This window comes from Nipponia nippon, unplaced genomic scaffold, assembly GCF_047370975.1.
Source record: "Nipponia nippon isolate SJK-2023a ecotype South Korea unplaced genomic scaffold, ASM4737097v1 scaffold_7, whole genome shotgun sequence".
Taxonomy (NCBI): domain Eukaryota; kingdom Metazoa; phylum Chordata; class Aves; order Pelecaniformes; family Threskiornithidae; genus Nipponia; species Nipponia nippon.
Genome location: NW_028262391.1, coordinates 41,999,503 through 42,020,237, shown reverse-complemented (window position 1 = coordinate 42,020,237; position 20,735 = coordinate 41,999,503). Strand labels below are relative to the sequence as shown.

At 38.8% G+C, this 20,735-nt stretch overlaps 2 protein-coding genes across 10 annotated transcripts in view; one reads left to right on the top strand and one right to left on the bottom strand.

The window, feature by feature from the left end:
- Positions 1 to 14,609, top strand: part of ANKRD27 (ankyrin repeat domain 27) — a 60,768-nt gene extending 46,159 nt beyond the window's left edge. For 6 of the 8 annotated variants that reach the window (XM_087738623.1, XM_087738622.1, XM_087738624.1 and 3 more), the window contains exons 22-29: positions 2,381 to 2,503; positions 4,300 to 4,524; positions 5,679 to 5,798; positions 6,384 to 6,545; positions 7,456 to 7,564; positions 8,951 to 9,032; positions 9,598 to 9,670; positions 11,507 to 13,297. In XM_087738623.1, coding sequence (XP_087594749.1) covers positions 2,381 to 2,503; positions 4,300 to 4,524; positions 5,679 to 5,798; positions 6,384 to 6,545; positions 7,456 to 7,564; positions 8,951 to 9,032; positions 9,598 to 9,670; positions 11,507 to 11,782 — 1,170 coding nt within the window. In that variant the 3' untranslated portion in view covers positions 11,783 to 13,297. Of the gene's footprint in view, positions 1 to 2,380; positions 2,504 to 4,299; positions 4,525 to 5,678; positions 5,799 to 6,383; positions 6,546 to 7,455; positions 7,565 to 8,950; positions 9,033 to 9,597; positions 9,671 to 11,506; positions 13,484 to 14,556 lie in introns of those variants that run through there. The other 2 variants (XR_015700303.1, XM_009465759.2) reach the window with 2 other exon arrangements.
- Positions 14,610 to 14,774: 165 nt separating this feature from the next.
- Positions 14,775 to 20,270, bottom strand: PDCD5 (programmed cell death 5). Of its 2 annotated transcripts, XM_087738631.1 has the most exons (7): positions 20,157 to 20,270; positions 18,943 to 18,983; positions 17,687 to 17,748; positions 17,133 to 17,224; positions 16,816 to 16,887; positions 16,322 to 16,412; positions 14,775 to 14,903 (listed from the first exon to the last, which is right to left on the bottom strand). In XM_087738631.1, the coding sequence occupies exons 1-6, from the start codon at positions 20,220 to 20,222 to the stop codon at positions 16,365 to 16,367; spliced, it is 381 nt and encodes a 126-aa protein (XP_087594757.1). In that variant the 5' UTR covers positions 20,223 to 20,270; the 3' UTR covers positions 14,775 to 14,903; positions 16,322 to 16,364. The 2 variants fall into 2 exon arrangements, with proteins under 2 accessions (XP_087594757.1, XP_087594756.1); XM_087738630.1 differs by lacking the exon at positions 14,775 to 14,903 and having other exon boundaries at positions 15,408 to 16,412.
- Between the last annotated feature and the right edge of the window lie 465 nt (positions 20,271 to 20,735).

Genomic DNA, 20,735 nt, shown 5'->3' with positions numbered 1-20,735 from the left:
AAAGATACTTAGATTTAAAAAACCAAGCAAATAAAAAAAAAACCCTTTTATTATTAGAGTGGGAGAACACTAGAACAGACCTGGGAGGTTAAAGAACCTCTTCTGTTAAAAGTATTTGAGAAGAGATTTGTCAAACTTCTGTCAGCGGTATTAAGGAAGAATTGACTTTGTCTCAGCATAGACTACTGGATTAGGCACTCTTCTGAAGTTCCTTCCACTCAGCTAGTCTTCACTCTTCTGGTGCAATGGATATGTGCAAATCCACTACAAAAAAAAGCAAATCTCTTGTATAAAATCTTGTGGAGCAGCTAAAAGCCTGGCATACAGGGTACAGTGCCCCTGGAGTGCTCTGCTAAATATTCCAGGAAGTGTGTTACTCTGCAACGTAAAGAAGGTTTTAGATGACAAGTTAACTGGCAAAGGGAAATTATGGACAATTTCCTGAGACACTTCAGTATGTCTGCTTAAAAGTACATTGAACCTTTTGACCAAAAAAAATTTAAATAACAACAACAAAAAAAGGCTCTTCCACGGTAATTATAAAGAGGTATTCATGGGAGTAGCATGTTCAGATTTTGGTGAGACACTGGTATTAGTCTATTGAGAGCTGCATATTTGGATAATGAGAGCAGCAGTATTGAGTTGCAGTAGAAGGAGAAGGTGTCAGTTGTGAGAGTCTTGGTCAGTCTGCAGGGAAAGGGGGAAGTGAAGTGACAGTAATAATTATTTTAGACGTGTACAAATGTAGCAAATAGTAAACCTTCACTGATCTGGCCTTCTGTAAACGGACAAGCTTGAGAGAAGATTTCTTTTTATTCCAGAGAACAACATGGAATTTGCAGGGGAAGTAATATTCCCTGTGAAAAACATCTCTTTTCTGTCTCAATTACGTTATCATTCAGAATCAGGTATGTGGCCCTTACTAGTTGTCCTAGGATTTATTCTAGCTGCATCTGTTGAAGTGGATAGGTTATTAATGTGTGGTTTCCCAGAGCTACCTTAACGGTAAGAATCAGAAGTTGCTGACAAGTGTGAGAGTAAATACAGTGGGAGAAACCTGTAGTAAATTCCTTTCTCCCCATTCTCTTCTTGACTAGCACCTGTAGAGCTCTTGGATTTGTCCAGTTCTGTGGCATCAAACCCAACCCACGAATCCAGAAAGATGCTTCTGTCTCAGTTTTAGCAGAAAGTGGTTCCTCGATTTTGCTCCATGCCACTGTTCAGTGGGAGGCAGAGGGCTAATCTTTCTTCATGGTGACAAGACAATGATAAATCTTTTGACAGCTCTCTTAAAAGCTGCTAAAAAAAAAAAGAGTAAAAGGAAAGCCCTTCACAAGATGACATGTATTACAGCTTCATGCCCACTATGTAATCCTGTAACTTGCTGTGTCTGGGAGGTCCCAGAAGATCTGCAGGAGCTCTGAGAGGTCTAGCCTCCACACACTAGCGCCCTGATCTTCCTTCTGTCTTGGTTTTTGAGTGCTGTGATGTTAGCCCTTTTCATGCACCTAGAAGAAGGTGACTGTTAATGTATTATCTTTTGCATTACGAGACCAATTTAATTCCCACTTCTGTCTTGAGTTTCTGAAAGACTTGCCTCATTGAGCATAATACAAACTCAGAATGATACACTAGATAGATGTCAGGCTTAACATTGCCAGATGGTGTAATAATGGAGACTTAATACAGTCACTGCTAATTCTAAGATGTCTTTAGTTTACAGTGGATTAATGAATTTCAAGGTAAAAATGTATTTCTTAAACAGCTTTTTTTTTTTTTGTATAAAATTTAGTGTAAAATTAACATGCAGTAAGCATCACTGTGTGCAAATTGCACGAGTGCTCTGAGTCCTGAGACCATCTTCACTGAAGGGCCTCTCTTCCTCAAAAATGAGGCATTGTACATTGAAGAAAAAGTGACACTTTCAAGCTCCTGGGAAGAGACAGACCTAAGAAAAGTCAGTGCCCCTGCAAAGTTTTGGTTATCAGTTAAATGTCATCATCCTTGTCACTTCTTAGGTTCATTTTTATGAAAAGATGAAAACAAAATTCGCATTGGTATGAGTTGGCACAAATCATCTGAGCTAAAAGGATTTGGAGGGTTTGAGAATAGGTGAACACTGAAGTCTTGATTAGGCAGCAGGAAGTCATTTGTAATTCACTTCACTGCTGTACTTGGTGAACTTTCAAGCTGCTTTGTCAACAAGAACATTTGTTTTTTTAATTTGGTCTGTGGGCAGCTGATGCCAGGGGATAGCTGTATAGTCTCCCTGAGATACTCACAAGTGTATGTTTGTGAAATCTTACTTGTCTACATAAGAAAATTTATTAGGACATGGAACCTTTGGACTCTGTAAAGGAGGACTTGCTTTTTGTGCCAGGTACGTTATCTCTTGGAATGGGTGGAAGACGACTTAGAAGATGAGGACGACACAGTCAGTACATCAAAACCAGAATTCTGCCATCCATTATGCCAGTGCTCAAAATGTGGACCAGCACAAAAGGTTGGAATACTCATTCTGTAAAAAGAATAATTTATATTCTTGTAATGTAACTTTTAGCTCTAGGGAAGTAGCATTCATGCTGGCCAACACCTCTGTATCTCTGTCTAAAAAGCAATTAAATATATACAGATCTTAACAGAGTTCATCTGATGTCATGAAATTGTTCTCTCTTTAATTGAACTGTAGAAAATTTTGGATACAGGAACAGTGTTCAAAGACTTGCTCACTACCTAATGGAGTGAAAAAGCTTTGCAGTTGGCTTTTAGAATGTGTGCACTGCTGTGATTAAGGTTTGGACAACTTTGAATAAATGGGAAAAAACTTCTTCTAAGCCTCAGTTTCTCCTGGCTCTCTTTTGTAGGTTACGTTGCTAACTGTCAGAGAGTATCTACTTATCTCTTAGTAATCAGTTTAGCAAGGAATACCTGCTAATCCTATAATCAATGTAATGCTGATAAAGTCTTTTTTTAATTGCATGATATCTTTCATACAAGCTATATCTAAAACCTCTTCAGAGATTAAATATAATCGCGAAGACTTCCTTTCCCCTCATTTATCACGGACTGTAGAGTAGAATCAGGCTTTAGAATACGTCTTTTATTTATTTATTTATTTATTTATTATTTAAATAAGGAATGATCCCAGCTTCTTGGAAATAGAAAACAATTACTTGCCTTTCAGGAAGAAAATGCATTACTATGTCTGATGGTATACATAACTGGATAAGTCATTGCAAAATAAACCAAAGTATAAATTTTCAGTGTGTTGGCTATTTTGAGGTAACAGTATCCATATCACTTAACTGAGAAAATGTGAGATGGCTTAACTTAACTTCTAAATTTCTCACTGCTACCTTGTGTTTATTTTGTGGAGGCTAAGAGTATGCTAGTTGTCCTTAAATGCTTCACATTCACACCGTGCTTTATTCTCTGTTAACGTGTGTCCGTGTATCCTGAGTACAGAGATCATGTGCTAAAGATTCCAGAGCCTGAGACCATAAAGTTTGTTTTATTGATAACGGGGGAAGGAATGGCATTTGCTGTGGAATTTACTCGCCTACTGAATCAAAAGTAGAAGGAACTTGTTAACTAATCTTAAGCACTGTATTAGGTAGGCACACATTTCAAAGTACACTGTGGACAGGCAGAATGAAAGATTGTCTACCACTGTAAATGTTAGGCACCTACACAGTTTGCAAGAGGAGTAAAAAAGGTTGTTCTGTACTGCTGTGTGAGCTGTCTTCCAGGTAGTTTCCTTATCTTGACTCCCCATGGGAGTCTGTTCTCTGGGCCAGTGTTACGTACACACGAATAATGTTAGTTTTTATCCTTATTACCTTGAGCTTCATGTAGTAGTAAAACAAGTGTGTAGTGTCTGTCTCCAAGAGCATAAATGTCTGTATAAATGAAAGTAACTGATAATATTAACACTTACTCGCCATATGTATGAGCATCCCAAAAAACCTAAAACTGTAAGTTTTACTTCTGTCTCAACCTGTGCTGCTTTAGCCTCTTTTTAATATCATGAATACTTTGCCTGGAATTTCTCTATATGAAGCTATCCTGTTGGAAGAAAAGAGAGAAAAATAAAACTCACTGTTCTGTTGAAAAATACTACCAAGCTGCTCTGGTTTACTAACTCTTTTCCTCAAGGTCTTAAATTAGGCTCTGTAACAGAAGTTCTTGTAATGTCTGTCTACCTGTTTTGTATATACTTAGCAGGTATTTGGTTGCTTTTTGGTCCACGGAAAGTAGCATGATTAGTTATATAGTTTTGTTGTGTATTTTCCTCAACAGAAATTTGCAAGGATCTCTGCTAACGGACTTGGAGTAAACGTTTCAAACCAAGATGGTTTTACGCCATTGCATATGGCTGCACTGCATGGACACTCTGAACTTGTCTCTCTCCTGTTGAAACATGGAGCCAGTATCAGTGCCAAGAATGCAAAACATGCAGTTCCTCTTCACCTAGCCTGCCAGAAAGGTCACTTCCAGGTAACTGAGCCTCTTCATAAATGCAAGGTATTTAACACTTAACCGCCAACAAAAAGCTGTTTTGTGAAATTATCAACAAGACTAAAGCAGTAACAGTGAAAAATAGTTTGGTGATTCTGTTTTTCCTTTGTGTCTAAAATCTCCAGGCGGAAAGGGGATCTTTCAACTGAAACAGTTTCCGTAGGCACCTTTTCTTTCTAAATGACCTAAAATAATGGTTTAATGAAAGTGCTATGAATAGCTGCTGTCATACATCAAACACTTTAAAAATACCTTGTGCAGCTGAATCTTTCTATGTATTTTCTCTCTCTCCCTTCAGTTCAAGGAGGTTATGTGTACATCTGTTGATGCAATGGACTTGGTATCTTCAATAGCCACAGTATTAAATATTTACTGTATCTTCAACTCATTTAAGTAGATTATGAGCCAAGTGGAGCTCCGAGGGTAGCAGAAAACCTCATCCCTGACTTCAAGTCAGGGAAGCATAAGCACTGAAGGAGACGCATGAGCTAGTGAGGGGAAGATATTAATACAAGAGGGAAAGTAAATGAGAGGGGAAAAATAATGATCACGAAAAAGCAGGTGCAGACAGGCAAATGGGAATATGCAGAAAAGTGGAAGACTAGGGTTTTAAGAATAAGGAACTGAGGACTGCAAGAGGAAAAATAATTGAGAGAATTGTGAAGATGGTGCGGAGACAAAGCACTAGGGAAGCAAGAAGAAAACGAGAATACAACTCAAACTTGTAGGTTAATGAAGGTTAGTTCATGGGGTATTTACAACATAAAGAACTCCTCCCAAGTGTTCTGATGAGTTTGGAAAGGGGGAAAGGATACTGTTCCTGTGGTGGTTTGGTTTTGATGTTTCGTTAAGTTATTGATTATGTATGTTTTTCACATACCTTGAGTTTTATTTTCTGGCCTTCATTTCAGTTGCTTAAGGTTTTTTTTTAAGTGTGTGGTAAAATATGAAAATTAGTATGATAGGAGGAGATGCTTGTGGTTATCGTCTGTTTGGCAAAGATGAGACTTGTTTTCTCCATCCTTTTTTCTTCCATTTCCTTTTTCATTCTAGATTTCAAACTTTTTTTTTTTTTTTTAAAAAAGAGGAGGGAGGGCTTTCACTGCATGATTGTGGTTAGCTGGTATTGTAAATTAAAGAGTTGTTACTTCTTTCAATAGGTGGTAAAGTGTCTGATGGATTACAGTGCTAAACAAAATAAAAAGGATATATATGGAAATACTCCTTTAATTTATGCATGCTTGAATGGTCAGTATGAGACTACTGCCTTGTTGTTACAGGTAAGATCACTGAAAACAGAATGTTTAGAATAGTGTTTCTTACGTGATATCTGTGCTTATCCCAGTAGTCAGGATCAGTACTTTTAGTTACGCGTTTCTCTGTCAAAACTACTTGGGGAAGAAATAAGACTATTTGTTATGTCACTCCTTTCAATCTCTTCCCTTCATGGTTTTTTATTAGATAAATATTACTTCACTGTTGTACAGCTAGCTGTTTTTATGGAACTTTTTTGTGGCAGGTGTTAGGTTTTCTTGCTTATGATTCTATTGCATAGGGTTTTTTGCCCTTTTTTTTTTAATATCTCTTAAACTTGGAATATGTGGTAGATACATACAAAAATGAAATGAGCTGATCCATTATATTGTGGCTATGAGAGAGAAGGAAATAATATGATCAGGTGGCTTATTGTTGAACCGGTGATTGCTAGTGTATGCTTTCTGTGTTTGTATACAGCTACACAGCTTCTGTTGCGTTGTTTTCATTCATTCATTCAAAATAAAGGGAGAGAAAAACAGAATAGTAATGTGCTATCTCCATTTCCTGCTGCTCTGTCTTTATAACTTGAATTTTATCTTGCTGTCCAGCATGGAGCTTCCGTTAACCTTTGTAATGCCAAAGGCAATACAGCACTGCACGTGGCCGTGATAGGAAAGAACGAAGCCCTGGTAGACTTGCTACTTCAGAATGGTGCAATGACACACATAAGGAACGAAAGGAACTGTACCCCTGCAGACTGTGCTGAGCCGGTGAGTGCAGAAAGCTCATTTCTAAGGTTGTATTTTCCTAAAGTTCCATATGCATAATGTAGGAAAGAAAACAAATATAACTGTTTGTCACGATAATATTTGCCAAGACTTCTGTATTTAACAATTATGTGTGATACAAAGACTAAGATGCCTGTTTATTGTACAACGTACAATATGATACTTGTGGTATATGAAACCTGTTGTGTTTCTAAAATAAGTTATCCTAGACAAAAAGGATGAATCTAGAAAGAGTGAAAGCACATATGTGAATGAAAATGACATTAAAATCTATGCTAGTAATGGCAGAGAGAGACGAAGAAATGTTAAATGTAGGAAAATGAACAGCTTTCACTAATCAGTTACACTGCTAGCAATATTCCTTGTTCCACCCAGCATCTTTTGTCCTTCATGCCTTATGATACCTTTTATCTTGTCATCGATAACTCTGACCTTCCCCTTTATTAATACCAATAACATAATATGTAATATTAAATTATAAAGAATTATTTCACTCTTTAAATGATTTGATGCATGGTCCCTATCTTTATGTGCTTAAATAGCCTCTGAGATGTAGCATAATGACCACAAAATTCTGTACTGAATCAATTTTAGTCTGTGTATTACCATTTAAACTGAAATTAGCTTAACCATAAATAATACAGTTTAAAATAATAGGTCAAGACTACAAAATTGTCACTCTGGTACGGTGCAATTTGTGGAACACTGATTTTGTCCCTACTCAAAATGATACAATTTAAAGTTTGTATTTATAATGAGGGGGTTTTTTTGCGCATTACATTCATTTTGGCAGCAATTAATTAACACACTCTGCATAGACTAGAATCCTAAATTGTACTGATGTTTTTCTTTTTCTTTAATAATGGTGAAAATGGAAACTTTTAAAATTAAGAATTCAAATATCATTAAGTTGCTGGAAACAGCACCAAGCTATGTACCTACATCAGCAGAGAGAGAAAAGGAGTGTGAGCAGCATGCTACTATCAAGATAAGAAAAAAAGGTACATGTCATATTTCCACTGGTATGAATAAAAAGGGATTTAGGAATTCATGTGCAACTACAACAAATATTTTATATAATTGATTTACCTGTAACTAAAGAATAGACAACTATTTTGTGTATTTATTACAGGTAACACCTAAAATACTCTAACTACATGCAGCAGACTTTGTGTTATATTCATGACATCGCTGCAAACGCAGTTTTCACTTTTTTGGTGCGTGGGAGGGAATTTTACATAAAAACATTTAAAGTTAAAAACCATGCCACATTTGAGATTACATAATTAACCATGTAATAATTGTCCATTTCAGTGCAAAGTAAACCAGATTAATTTAAATCACCTCTAGTTGTCATTTACATTGCCCTTAAACAGGTTAAGGACCCTTCCGTTAGTTACTGTCTCTCTCATTATGGGATAGAAATAAGAGCTACAAAGGTAACTGTCTAAACCATTAAGCACGGTTTGCAAAATAATGTCTTCCAGTAAATGGCAGCATATAGTACAGTCTAAGCAAATGTGTTGAGACACACAGTACAGTTTGACAAGACAGCTGAGCTGATGTCATGGCTTATTGCCACTTAAAAGAGGTGATGTTATTGGACACCTCACCTCTTCCCTCTCGCCCTCAGCTTCTGGTCTTCCTTATCCACTACTTTCCTTACGCTGGCTCAGAAGTTTTTCAGATTGATTTTCAAGCTGATGCAGTTTACTAACCTCTGGGGCAAAGGGTGTAACAAGTTTTGTGGTGAGCTAGACGACTCAGCCTGGTGAAGGACCTGCTGCCACCAGAACTGTGGAAAGAAGAGAGCGAGGCTGCATGAGCAGGAATTAGGGAAGATGAGGAGCAGGAGTGCCCGTTTCCACATCCATGAGTTTTAGTTAGGCTTTTCCAAATAACTCTTGCTTGCTTCCCTAGGAAAGATTGTGAATGTTTCCTTAATACAAAACCAAAATTAATCACAGTATGCTGATACCAAAAATGGATACAGTCCTTTCAAATATTGTGAGAATAGTTCTAAAAGAACAATAGAAGACATGAGTAGGTAATATTAATGAAGAGGTGGTATAGCATCTGTGTATTAATTAATTCAGGTTTATAAAAATTTGAATTAAGGGCCTCAAAGTCCAGAATTACATGGTCTCTTCAGTAGCTTGGCCAGTCATGCTAATCTGATGAAGAATGCTTACTCCTGCGATTTAAAACGCTTTAAAATTTTCAAAGATGAATTGCAACTCTGATTCAAGTTATTACTATTATAGTTTTACTGTAGAATTTTAAATCTACTGTCAATAGATACCACTTTTCATTCAGAACTGTGTTTTTTTTAATTCTTAAGTGTGACTCAGTTGTAATTTTAGCTGCCTGTTCTTTTAAACCCCTAGTGAATTCTAAGCCATGTGAGAAAGCCGATGATCGCATAAGCAGACAACTTCAACTGGTCCAATCAATTAACAGATTTAACAAGTAAGCATAGAAGCTTCCTCAGAAGTACGTTTATTGTTTCCATAAGCGAACAAGAAATACAACTGTTAAAGCCCAAAAGTGGGTCAAGCATCGTTACACGTCACGTGTGACTAATCTGACAGTCGATGTCAGTCCTCCGAGGCATGCATGTTCGTATCTCCAGACCAGACGTTCTGGGCATGACAGACGCGTCGGTGGTGAACAGCAGCGATGCGCCATGCGGCAGGAGGGAAAAGCTGGCTGGCGAGGGAGCGCTTGCAAACGTATTTAAAATTGTTTTTGCACTGATACTTGGTGTACCATAAATGAAGAATTTCAGAGCCAGACTGCTTTAAAAATATTATCTTAGAGCTTCACTCAATGGTTGGTTTTTGCCTATGATCTTTTTAAACGTTAATGTATATTCTGTGATAAAATACAGGAAATACTGGTAGACTGTCATTTTGAGAAGAGGTCGGATAGTAGCCTTTCCATGTTGAGATAGTGCCACCTTGTGGATTTTCTGTGATCGGACTTTTGTGGAAAGACACGTACTTAAATTTAATTTCTTTAAAATATTTTTTAGAGCAAAACATTTACGGAGAACAATAACAAGAGATAAAAGTGTCCCTAATTTTGACTATCAGTTACTGCATCAGGTAAGTGGAAATACTTGTTTGAATTATTTGTATAATACAGCAAATCTGTTTGTTTTGTCTGCTATTGATGTAGATACATATAACAGGAAAGCTTTTTTACTAGTGGTGGTTGGTGAATCCCAAAAGTTCTGACCTGTTTGCTAAATTGCTAATGTTTTATCATTGTTCATACTTCAATGGTGCTTCTATAACACCTCTTAAACATTTTATTCTTACTTTTAAACCTCTTAAGCCTCTTATTGCAGGCTTCATCTCTGTATTGTTTTCTGTGTCATGTGTAGCAAAATCAAGGTAGTACCAAGGCTTGAAAAACTCCTACAGCTTATCAGAGCTGTAGCCAAGCAGAGATGCTATTTACAAGAGAGAAATTTTTCAGTAGGTTAAAATTGGGGGTTGCATGATAGGTCTGCTTGTAGGAGGAGATTGTTTGCAAGGGTGATAGCAAACTGCATGTTGCATTGTCAGCTGTGACACAAATATATGTAATCAATTCATCTGTGGCTGGGGGTACCATGGCACCCTACGCCAGTCTGACTGTTGGATGGTGCCCTCCACCCAGAGCACGTGCTCCCTTGTCCTCCTTTACACTGGCTTTGACTCTCGTTGGACCTTCTGCTGAGCCATTTCAGCATACTAAATCAAGAGAAAAACTAACCTGTTCAAAAGAAAACAGTTTTCTACCAGGTTAGTTCAGTAGCTGCCCATTATTAGATTGACATAGCCTTGGAAATGCCGCTCATCTCCGTGTAGAAAATGGAGTACTGTTCTACTTCATAGAGCCTTTATGAGAGTAAACATTTGCAAAGAGCCTTGAGAATGCCAAATTAATGCATAAATAATGCAAAATAATGTAATATTTTGTTAATTCTTTCTAGTATTAATGATAATATCCCACTATTTAATTAAACGTGGGATTTAGACTTTATAATTGTGGATTGCTGAAGGCTGTATGTCATGCAAGTACAGCAGGTATCAAAAAACTAATGTTACCATGATACATAGCACTTTAACCATTTGCGACTGTCATGGCTTTGTGAATTTACAGGTTATACAGCTTTAAATTGTTAGTGGGTTTAAACATGTATCATCTCCATCTGAAGCATTTTCAAAATTGTTGTCATTATTTTAGTAAAAGAGTATCATAATTAACGTCTGCCTTTAGTTATCTTAGAAAATCTGTCATTAGCATGCTTGGATTCTCTTTTTTTCTCTTAGTTATTTTAACATTTGCAGAGTGGCCAGTAATCAAGGAGAGCCATCCACTCTGAAAAGGAAAAATCAGGAGCAGATATGGAAATGGAAGATAAGAATAGCTGGAATGACCAAAAAGAGTCTTTAAGGGGGGTGGGGAGGGTGGGTGTCTCTTCCCTGACAGGTACGATCCGGAGGCAGGGAGTTTTTGCCTTTGCCTTTAGCAGTGCCTGGTTGAGCCTGTCTGTATTACTACTTACACGTTTCTTAATGGTGAAAGAAATGGCTGTTACTTTCAAGTACCTTGAGGCTTGCATTACAAAAGGTGTTTAGAGGAGTTAGGATGATACTGGGATAGTGCAGTGAAAATAAGTTTTGGAATGCCTTCATTATCTTTTCAGTTCTGGTACTGATGTATGTGTAGCCTGGGGCAGGGTGACCTCTTCTTGTTTTCTCGCATGTAGACCAAATATAATCATTGTCCTACAAAGTGTAGTATTTTTAATCCTTGGCTGTGTTCTCAGTATAAAGAATACCATTAAAATAATGTGATAATTACATTCAAGAAACCCTATATTCATTTTACTTCCTTGTAATGAAGAAAGTAGGCAATGCTTTTAACATACCATTTTTCTATCCTCACAGTTAGCTATTAAAAACTTCGATAAAACCAAGTTAAAATCTGTTGAAACGCTGGACCAGAGCAAAGTTAAGATTATTGACTCAGGATGCAGTGGCGAGTTTGTGAAACACGATGACATGATAGAAGTTCCTCACCGGAGTAAATTAATGCACCGAAGACACACTGTTAATGTGCCACTTTCAGTAGAGAATGTCAACGATAATAGTTTATCCAGCCCTAGAAATTCAAGTATTTCACAATCAAGAGACTGCTGTGATGACCTGCTTTCAAAACATTGACAAGGAAGCGCGAATTTGATGTCAAAAGCTGAGGAACTAGGTGGTGTTAATTTCAAAAACCCTCCGCTGTATATCAAAGAATTCAGTGACGCTTGCAAGCCTGCCTTCAGAAGAGAATACAAGGATGACTCTTCAGCAGAAACAGAATGTTCCTAGCACTTTCGAAGATTGAATCATCTGTTTATGTTGGAGGGAACTACGCAGCCAGATCATTACTGATCTCAACAAACAGGGACGTACCGAGATGTAGACAGCAAATTTACTTTCCTATTCTACTTAGCACTTATTAAAAAATTATGTGTAACAGTAAACCAAACCAAACCCGGTATTGTATTTTTCAGCCACCCACTTTGTTTTTAAAAGTCTTTGAATAATTTTTGCGTTTTCAGTTTTTATCACTACATTGGATAAGTATATATAAATATAAATATATATATTTATATATATATAAAGATATATTGGATAACAAGGTATTTATTGCCAGAGGTAATTGAAATGTTTCTATTTTTATTGTAATGCTGCAAACCATTATAGTATATATTTCTGTATATTTTAGTAGCTGGAAAAACAATAGTCCGTAACACCTGCGATGCCACATTAGAAATTTATACATGCTATTAATGTGAAGGGATGGAATGCTTGCTAATTTCTTTGCAACGCTCCCCTGTATTGGAGCTGAAAGATGAAGTTATACAGGAGCCGAGATACTGGGAAAACGTAGAGAGCCCTCAACAAAGCTAAACTTCAGACTCGCTGTTCACAGCCTAATAAAAAAAAAATATGCAGAAGCAAGCATGTATAAGGACACACAAAATTGGTTTAAGTTGCTTTTGTTTTTTTTTTTTCCCCCCTTCCTCTCAAGTGATTCATGCAAAAATGCACGGATACTTAGGATTCTGAAGCTGGGTGACATCTGCAGACAAAACTGCTGCTTAGGACCCTGCTCTGGACTGCTCTTTAAAAAGGTGAAATTGCAGTTATGACAGGTACTTCTCACATCAGTAAGCATTTGTTGGAATAGGCCAAATATTATCCCATTCCTAGAGGTGATCACTGAAGAACTGAAAGCTGGCAAGTGACTGTGAGATGGCTGCTTAGATTTGGACTTCATTTTCTACCATTTTGGTTATGATAGCAGAATGTGTAAATAGCACAAGCCAGGTTTCTAAGTGCAGTATTTTTTATTCTTTGCTCATCACACCCAGCTTGCATTTTATTTCATAAACTATTTGGATGAATAATTCTTTCTTTTAACTGTGGTATGAGTAAACTGCCTGGCAAAGTACAAAGCTGGAAGACATACTGGTGATTTTTTCAAATAACTTTTTAATCTAAGAGGTAAAATGTGCAATAAGTGCACATATGGACATGTGGAGATGGGGTCATGTGTTTATTTTTCTAATAATTTATGAGTTAATCTGATTTTCTAATGTGCCTTGGATTTGTGCCAAATGATGGAAAGAAAAAAACTAGTAAAATAACTCTCGGAAATGCTGTTTTCTTTGTGTGCGTTTCTCGAAGCATTGAGTCTTTCACACAGATTTCCTTGCTTTTGTAGGCATTTGAAGAGTTCACCTTGCGTCTATGTGTACATTGAGGGATCTGTTGGCATTTACTCTCAAGTTCAATATGACCTTCTTTTCTCCTACATTCATGGATTACTACTATTAAGTTGCGTGGTTTTGGATTTAAGGCATAGAGGTGAACAATATAGAATTGTTAGTGAAACTGAACGTTTTCACATAACTTCCTTCTCTAGCTTTACATTCCCATAAAAAAAAAAAAGGTAGGATGGATGTTCAGCTATTACAAGGCAAAAGACCAAGAGGAAAGAGATATGAACTAGTTTTTTTCTTCTTGTGACACTATAAAGATGACCTAGAGTAAGTCACTTGTCCTTACCTGTAGCAAAAATAACCTAGATATTACTTCCAAAGTTTAAGATACAAGTAAACTTTCGCAGATCTGATTTCCAAACGACATAGTGAGAATTTCGCTTGTGGTTTAATTATACTACGCATTTAACTAAATGATTCTTGTCTTAAGACTTCTTGACTATCAATGAGAAAAATCAGTTTATTAGCTCTTTAATACTGGTGATACTATGCTACAGAGTACAAGTACAGAATATACTGCTGTAACTACTGAAGATGAGTTAGCACAATGACACTAAGTTCAGTATCAAGTCTTTTTTCTCAGTCCTTAATAGTAAGTATAGTGTGGTTGAATAGCTTTGGAAGCAGGTTTTAAGATCGCTTATTAAACAACTTTGAAAAGGGTTAGAGATAAATATCAGAGGATGTGAACTCTGAATTTAGTTACTTGCTTTTTTTTCTATTAAAAACAAATTTTGAATACAACAGGTTATGGAAAACAACTTGTTCAATACTATTATATCTTAAGCATTAAGTATTTTGTTGTATTCTATGCAAGCAATGAAACAGCTGCGACACTCCCAAGTTTCAGCCATATGAATGGTTATATAGTTATTGGTTAATTTTACTCTTAGAATTTAAGAATTGGCCAAGTGTTGAAGTAGCGTTTGCCTTTGAAAAACTGTCCCCCCAAATGAAATATAAAATTTGCAAGGAAAAAAAACATAGTAGCTTACTAAGGCAACTTAATGCGGACTTGGTTGCGTATTACCTACTGTATTTTTTAACAAAAATCTGTATTTTAAGACATCTAACAGGAGAATATATTTTTTTCTTTAGAGTTTTATAGAAAATGTACAAATTTATTAGAATTAACCTGAGTTTTCTTTTCTATTACAGTATCAGAACAGTTGTCCTTGTGAACCTGAGGCTACTCAAGTGACCGAGCCATGCTTCAGTTTTATTCAGTGCTCAGTCTAGGATAAAGCTTATTTCCAGGCATTTTGGATGTATAGCGTATGTTTAAAAAAAGCACTTAAATGCCAAACAGTTCCACTATAATCTACATGATGGAAAGATAATGACTAACAAATCATTTAGGTAAATGAAATAGTTTGCAAGTTTCCTTTGACATGCTTAACCAAGCTTGTAATTAAAAAATACCTTGATATTCAAAGATGCGATGATCAAAGGCTGAACTGTAATAGGATTTGAAGGGAGAAGCCCTGGAAGCTTCCCCTAGCGATCTGTAGTGCAAATAGACTGAAGTTAACTTCATGACACTTATGATTTGTCTGCAAAGCATGTTATCGTACAGTCCAGTTTAATCTCCAAAAGGTTGTAAGTTAAAATAAATCCAAGGCATTACTTCATTTTGACAACTGAGATTCTGGAACAGCCGTTTTAGAAGAACAGCAAGGCAAGGAAGCTTATGTTACTATAAGTGGAATTAGATAAACTTAGGAATGGGAATGTGAAGCGTGGATGCTTAGGATGTATCTGTAGCCCTAATGGGGAAACTTTCAAACCATCTATCACCACACCTTGGCTTGAAACTCTTCAAGCTGTTTAAAAAGAGTCATTAGCCTGAAGAAATTTAGCATATACCCACGATTTTACTGAAGTTAAGGAATCCTAATTAGAAACATAGACAAGCAAAATGTCCAGTCTAGTCCAAATGAAACAAAGATAACAACTGTTTAAATACTTTTTAACTGCATTCACACAAGATGAAAAACACCCACTGGTGGTCACTTTAAAGAATTTTATTCTGTTCCAAAAACCATTGCAGTTGGGATCATACATGTTCCTGTTAAATTATGTCAGAAAAGGGTTTTGTGGTGGTAGAGTGTTTATCAGCACATTACAGTATTTATCCTACATATTTCCATAACCATATTTTTGAGTAAATGTACAGCACAAGTTCAGTTTTACTTTATGCATGCAGGAGTTGCAGAAAGTTGAGGAAAACGGTCTTTTTTTCAAGGTAAGAAACACTCCAGCCATTTGATAAAAATGGAGGTAGTTTTAAGAATATACGATACCAAGTGTCTGAACAGTGCTGTATTACACAGTTAACTTGCTTTTTTCGAGATAGCTTGACTGTTTCATAGGGGAACAGTTCAGTTGTATGCTGGTTACAATTCCTTTACACAAATTGCCTGATATGAAGTCCTTTGATCCAAACACTACTTTGATACGTTCACTTTATTTTATAAATTCCCAGTAAGGACTTGAGAGCCAGTGAGCTGCTGGACAGGCTTCCTTCAGGGGCTCAGGAAATCTCGTTTCTTACACTTCTGTGATATGGAGCCTGGAGGTAAGTCCTTAAACTCCTAGAGGGAGGGGCTGTTCCCAGCTTTACACTCAGCTCCTCCTCATGTTATGGTATCTCCAATAGCAGCAAGTTAAGTGTGTGCAGTTGCTGAAAGCATAGCTTACACACTGAGTAGGGGGCAACAAAATGTTCATGCTAATGAAGCAGTGGGGAACCCCACACTGCTCAGGCCTCTTATACTACAAAAATTTAAGTTACAAAATCCCCTTCTCAGATTTATTTTACAAGACAAGTTCATTTGTTGGCCTTTTTATAAAAAAAAAAAAAAAAAGTAAAGAAGCGTAAACATTTTCAGATCTTGCATTCTGCCTGATAACAGTATCTTGCCTTTTTCCAGGCCTTTTGTTTGGCAGACAGTCTTACAGTAGTATTAATAATCATCCTCTTCGTCAGAATCCAATACTTTCCTTCTGTTGAACTAAAATGAAACATATGAAGTGAAAATAGAAGGGTCACAGTAAATCCAACATAGAGCAAGCTTTTCAAACTCAACGCATTTGACAATGAATACATTACATGGGAGCCGAACATTCACCCCATCACAACCCACACCCCCTGCCCACATCCCCGCCTGGCGTGATGGTACAGGATGGACGCGGGGCAGCCTGTCCTCAACAGTACGCTCCTATCCCAGCGCCAATATCTGCAAATTATACCATGGATAAGGACGGCTATGATTTAGTCCCAATACTTATCAGTGGAGGCAAGCAAGGTGGTAAATACAAAGTTAAGTTCTACCCTGAACTGAAATGGTCCAATACATGCAATTTTCTGCTCTATTTTATAACAAATTAAAATTCTATTTAGGAACTGAAGCTTACCTTTACTGTTGTTTTCTTTTCTGTTTGCTGACTCACTTTTTCAAGTATTTCTATCAAACCTTGTTCTGATACCTAGGAAAGCGACAGAAAAGCCATATAAACACATTCTGAGAGATGCTTAGTATCAAACAACTGAATCACACTTTCCCTTCTTATAAAAGGTGTTTGATGGAATCATATAATAGTATTTAGAAGCTCTCAATTGCCTTTTACAGTTATTTAATTTACAGATATTAAAAATGTCCAATTTTTTTTTTAGAGTGAATTAGGTTTGGAAATGAATATATGCAAGGAAGACTTAGAAAAACATAACTCACCTTCCCAGCTAGCTGTCCAAATCTTGCCATCTGTATAAGATAATTCTCTACTGCTTTTGCTTTGTCTGGTTTCACAAGTGCTAAATTGCTTACTGCAACAAAAACAGACTCTGTTCATTGTGTTTTAAAACATACTCGAGTACCTTCACTAGTAACTACAAAGTGACAAATGTCCCTATGAAACAATTTTCTTCATGTCAGGGTCATGAAATAAATTGAAAAAGGCATTTTCATTTATGTAAAATAAAGATAGAAGATAGTTATATTTCTTACTTTAAAATATTTGTTCCTAATTAGATTAACGAACTTTGACTCTCACTGCAATTCCTACTATTAGTTAAAAAAAGAAACTTGATTAACATCATTCAGATGTCAGTTAACCCCTCCCCTCCAATCACTGATATCCCACACTGAAAAGCTGTAATAGTTTTATCTTCCCATCAACAACATTTTTCTAGTCTGGCCTCTATCCAAGTACATATGTGCTTGATTTGAGCAGCAGCGGAGTGCACTAGATGAGAATTTTTTTATTAGAAAGTTACTTGGATACTTACATCTTGCACGAGCTGCTTGATCAAGAACTTGAGCTAAAATAGTATTTCTTATCTCTGCTTCCCTGTAATGAAAAATTAACCACGCATTAAAAGTGGGATTTCAAATACCTAAAATAACATGCACAAAATGGCAAACTACAGAAGACTTTCGATTCATGTAAGTGACTTCTTGAGGTCCCTTCAAACCTCATATTTACATGATTTCTCTTACAGCGTTTTCTGTCATGAGTAGCTCTGTGTACGTTGATAAAGTTACATAGCTGACAACATCTTCTAGGAAATGGAGTTTACTACTTACACCTTATTACTGTTTATTATTACATCTTAAAGACAAAAGCCATGCTACCCACTGTAAAGATTCTGCTTCCAGTTCCATGTGGAATTTCACCAAAGGCAGTGTATGGTAGAGCAGGCATAAGGAATAGTCCATGCAATTGCAAGACAGAACCAAACCTCCTTACTTAGAATTCTTCAGTAAGTCTTCATATACTCACAATATTTGACTAAGTATTTGTAAAACTGGCATTTTAGTTTATGCATTTCAGTTAATACAAACTTTGACCGTGTGCAAAGTCTAGCTCTTTAAACACTTCTTTTCAGTTTTCTCCTTAGAGCAAATACTAAATGCTGTTTCCGCACTAAGCTCTGACGTGAATAGTTCTGTTTCATATTTTTAACTGCATTAGATGTCCCAGAAAAATCAAATCAACTAGGAAAGCATGTTCCCATTGCACTAACAGAGCCAAACCCAAACTTGTCACTCAGACAAAACTCCAGTTTGGGAAGAGTTCTGCCAGCCTTCAAGATTTTCTAATGACTAATTCTCACCAACCATGAAAAGCGAAGGTTTCTCAGTTCCAGAAGCAGATGACAATGGGAATGATGATGCTTCCCAAAAACATCTTACTATATCACTAAGGGTCACGAGGTTACTGCACTCAGCTGAGTCCCAAAGTGAAAATGGGCTGCTACTGCTGTTTTCCTCCATGCCCTCCCACCCCAGCCAGGGTTCAGACTGCCTGACGGCTCTGTTGTAGATCATCCAGTATAGTCGTGGCCTGGGAGCCACACTTGGATCAATCCCATTTTAGCTATCCTTGGATTAGATCTTTGACATTTCAGCTTCTTGGTGGTGGTTCTTCCAACAACAAAAATAATTCAGCTGAGTATTCCAAAATATTAAATACTCAAAAAAGGAAGTAAAAAGTTCAAAACGATTAGATTTAAGACTGTAAGTCAATAGTTCTCATTTATACCTCTGTTTTGCTTCCTGTTGCGATGGATCACCAGAAGGATCCTAAAGAATGAAATCAGAATAAATATGATCATCCAAACACTTTCCACACAGGACAGTAAGTTTAAATATTCCAGCAGAGTCAATGTAAGCTAAACCTGCCTGCTAAACCCGCCTGACCATGGACGAGATCCTGAAAATAAGAATCTGCTGCCCTAGCAAATAAATATGCCATACTATGCTTTCCTCACAAAGCAGTAATGCGAACTAGTGTGATGACTAGTGCTACTGGATCTATCCACAAACTGTTGTAGGTTTGGACATGAAAAGGCCTTCCCATTAGGTCTAAGATAATAAACGTTCCCAAAGTCCAGAAAACAGATAAAAGCATTTCAAACCCATTAAAGCAAGTTAAGGACAAATGAAACTGAATTTAACATTTTGTATTTATCAATACAGAAGAAACCAGAATCCTAGCATGGTATTTTGGGACTCATATAGGCAGCTGAGACAACTACTCAGAAGCAAATGTGCTTTATGTTGGATCTGCACCTCAAACTTTATAGGTAACATCTCAAAGTGTGAAAGCAGAATGGGAAACCATACAGAGAAGAAATGAGGCTGATCGTAGGTATGGCAGATCCCTTCACAGGAAGAGCGGCACAGACTGATACACTTCAGCTCTGAAAACGGAGACGACTGAAACGACTGATGATGGGAATCCCTAAAATTGTGAGCGGCATGGAAAACGGTCGGGGGAGGGAAAGGTGGTGTGCTGAACCTTCCAAGGCAGCAGCCAGGGCACCCGAGGCAGGCGGTAGGAGGCAGGCCCAAAGCGCCCCGAAGGCGACGACTGCTCAAGCAGCAGCAGCAGAGGCGGCGGCCCCGGGGGCCCGGCCGGTCCCCGCCCCCCCACCCCCCGCCGGCCGCCAGTCACCGCGGCCGCAGTCGGCGACGTTTCCAGCCAAAGCACCGAGCGCGGCCGGGCCGCTTCCCGCTCCCCCCGCGGCCCGCAACCGAAGCCTTTACGCGCTCAGAGGCCTCAAGGCGCGCCCCCTCCTCTCCCCCGTTCCCTCTCCTGCGGTCCTGAGAGGCGGCCGCCACACGGCTGCTGGGGAGGCTCGGGCGGAGGGACAAGCCCTGCCGCACCCGGCGAGCGCCCGCCTGCCCCCAGCCCGGCGGCGGAGAGCGGGGACGCGGCGGGGAGGCGGCGGGGCGGGCGCCCCCGCGCCTTACCCCGTGCTTGGCCTGCAGCTCTGCCAGCCGCTGCTGCCGGAGCGCCTCCAGCTCCTCGTCCGCCATGGCTGAGGGGGGGCCGCGCAGCCACTGCGCCTGCGCCGCCACGCCAGGCGCTACCAATCCACCGTCGAAGGCGCTGCCGAGCGGGGGAGCGCGGGGGCGGGGCTTCCCGCAGGGCGGTGGTTCTGGGCGTGGCCTCGCCTCACGCCGCTGCCGCCGCTCGCTGTCGAGGCGGCCGCCGCCTGCCGGGCCCGGGCCGCCGGGGCGGGCCGCGTGGAAACGGCGGTGGTTGTCCGTGCTCCCCTGGGGCTGGGTCGCTCTGCCCTGACCCCCAGCGCTCCGCAGCCCCGCTCCGTGCAGTAGTTCACAGCGTTGCCCAAACTCCTGGTCCAGGAGCGTGCAGTTCCCCGGCCTGTCAGGCCGCCGAGCCCGCGCGCCGTTTCATTTCTCTAGCGCAGTGATGGTAGCTGTAGCAGCAGTGATTCTGTGAAGAGAAAGGAGGGGAAATTACAGCCCCTTTTTTGAGAGCTGCAGGCATAAGGAGCCCGAATCAGGCTAGGTCAGGCCTGCTTGTTC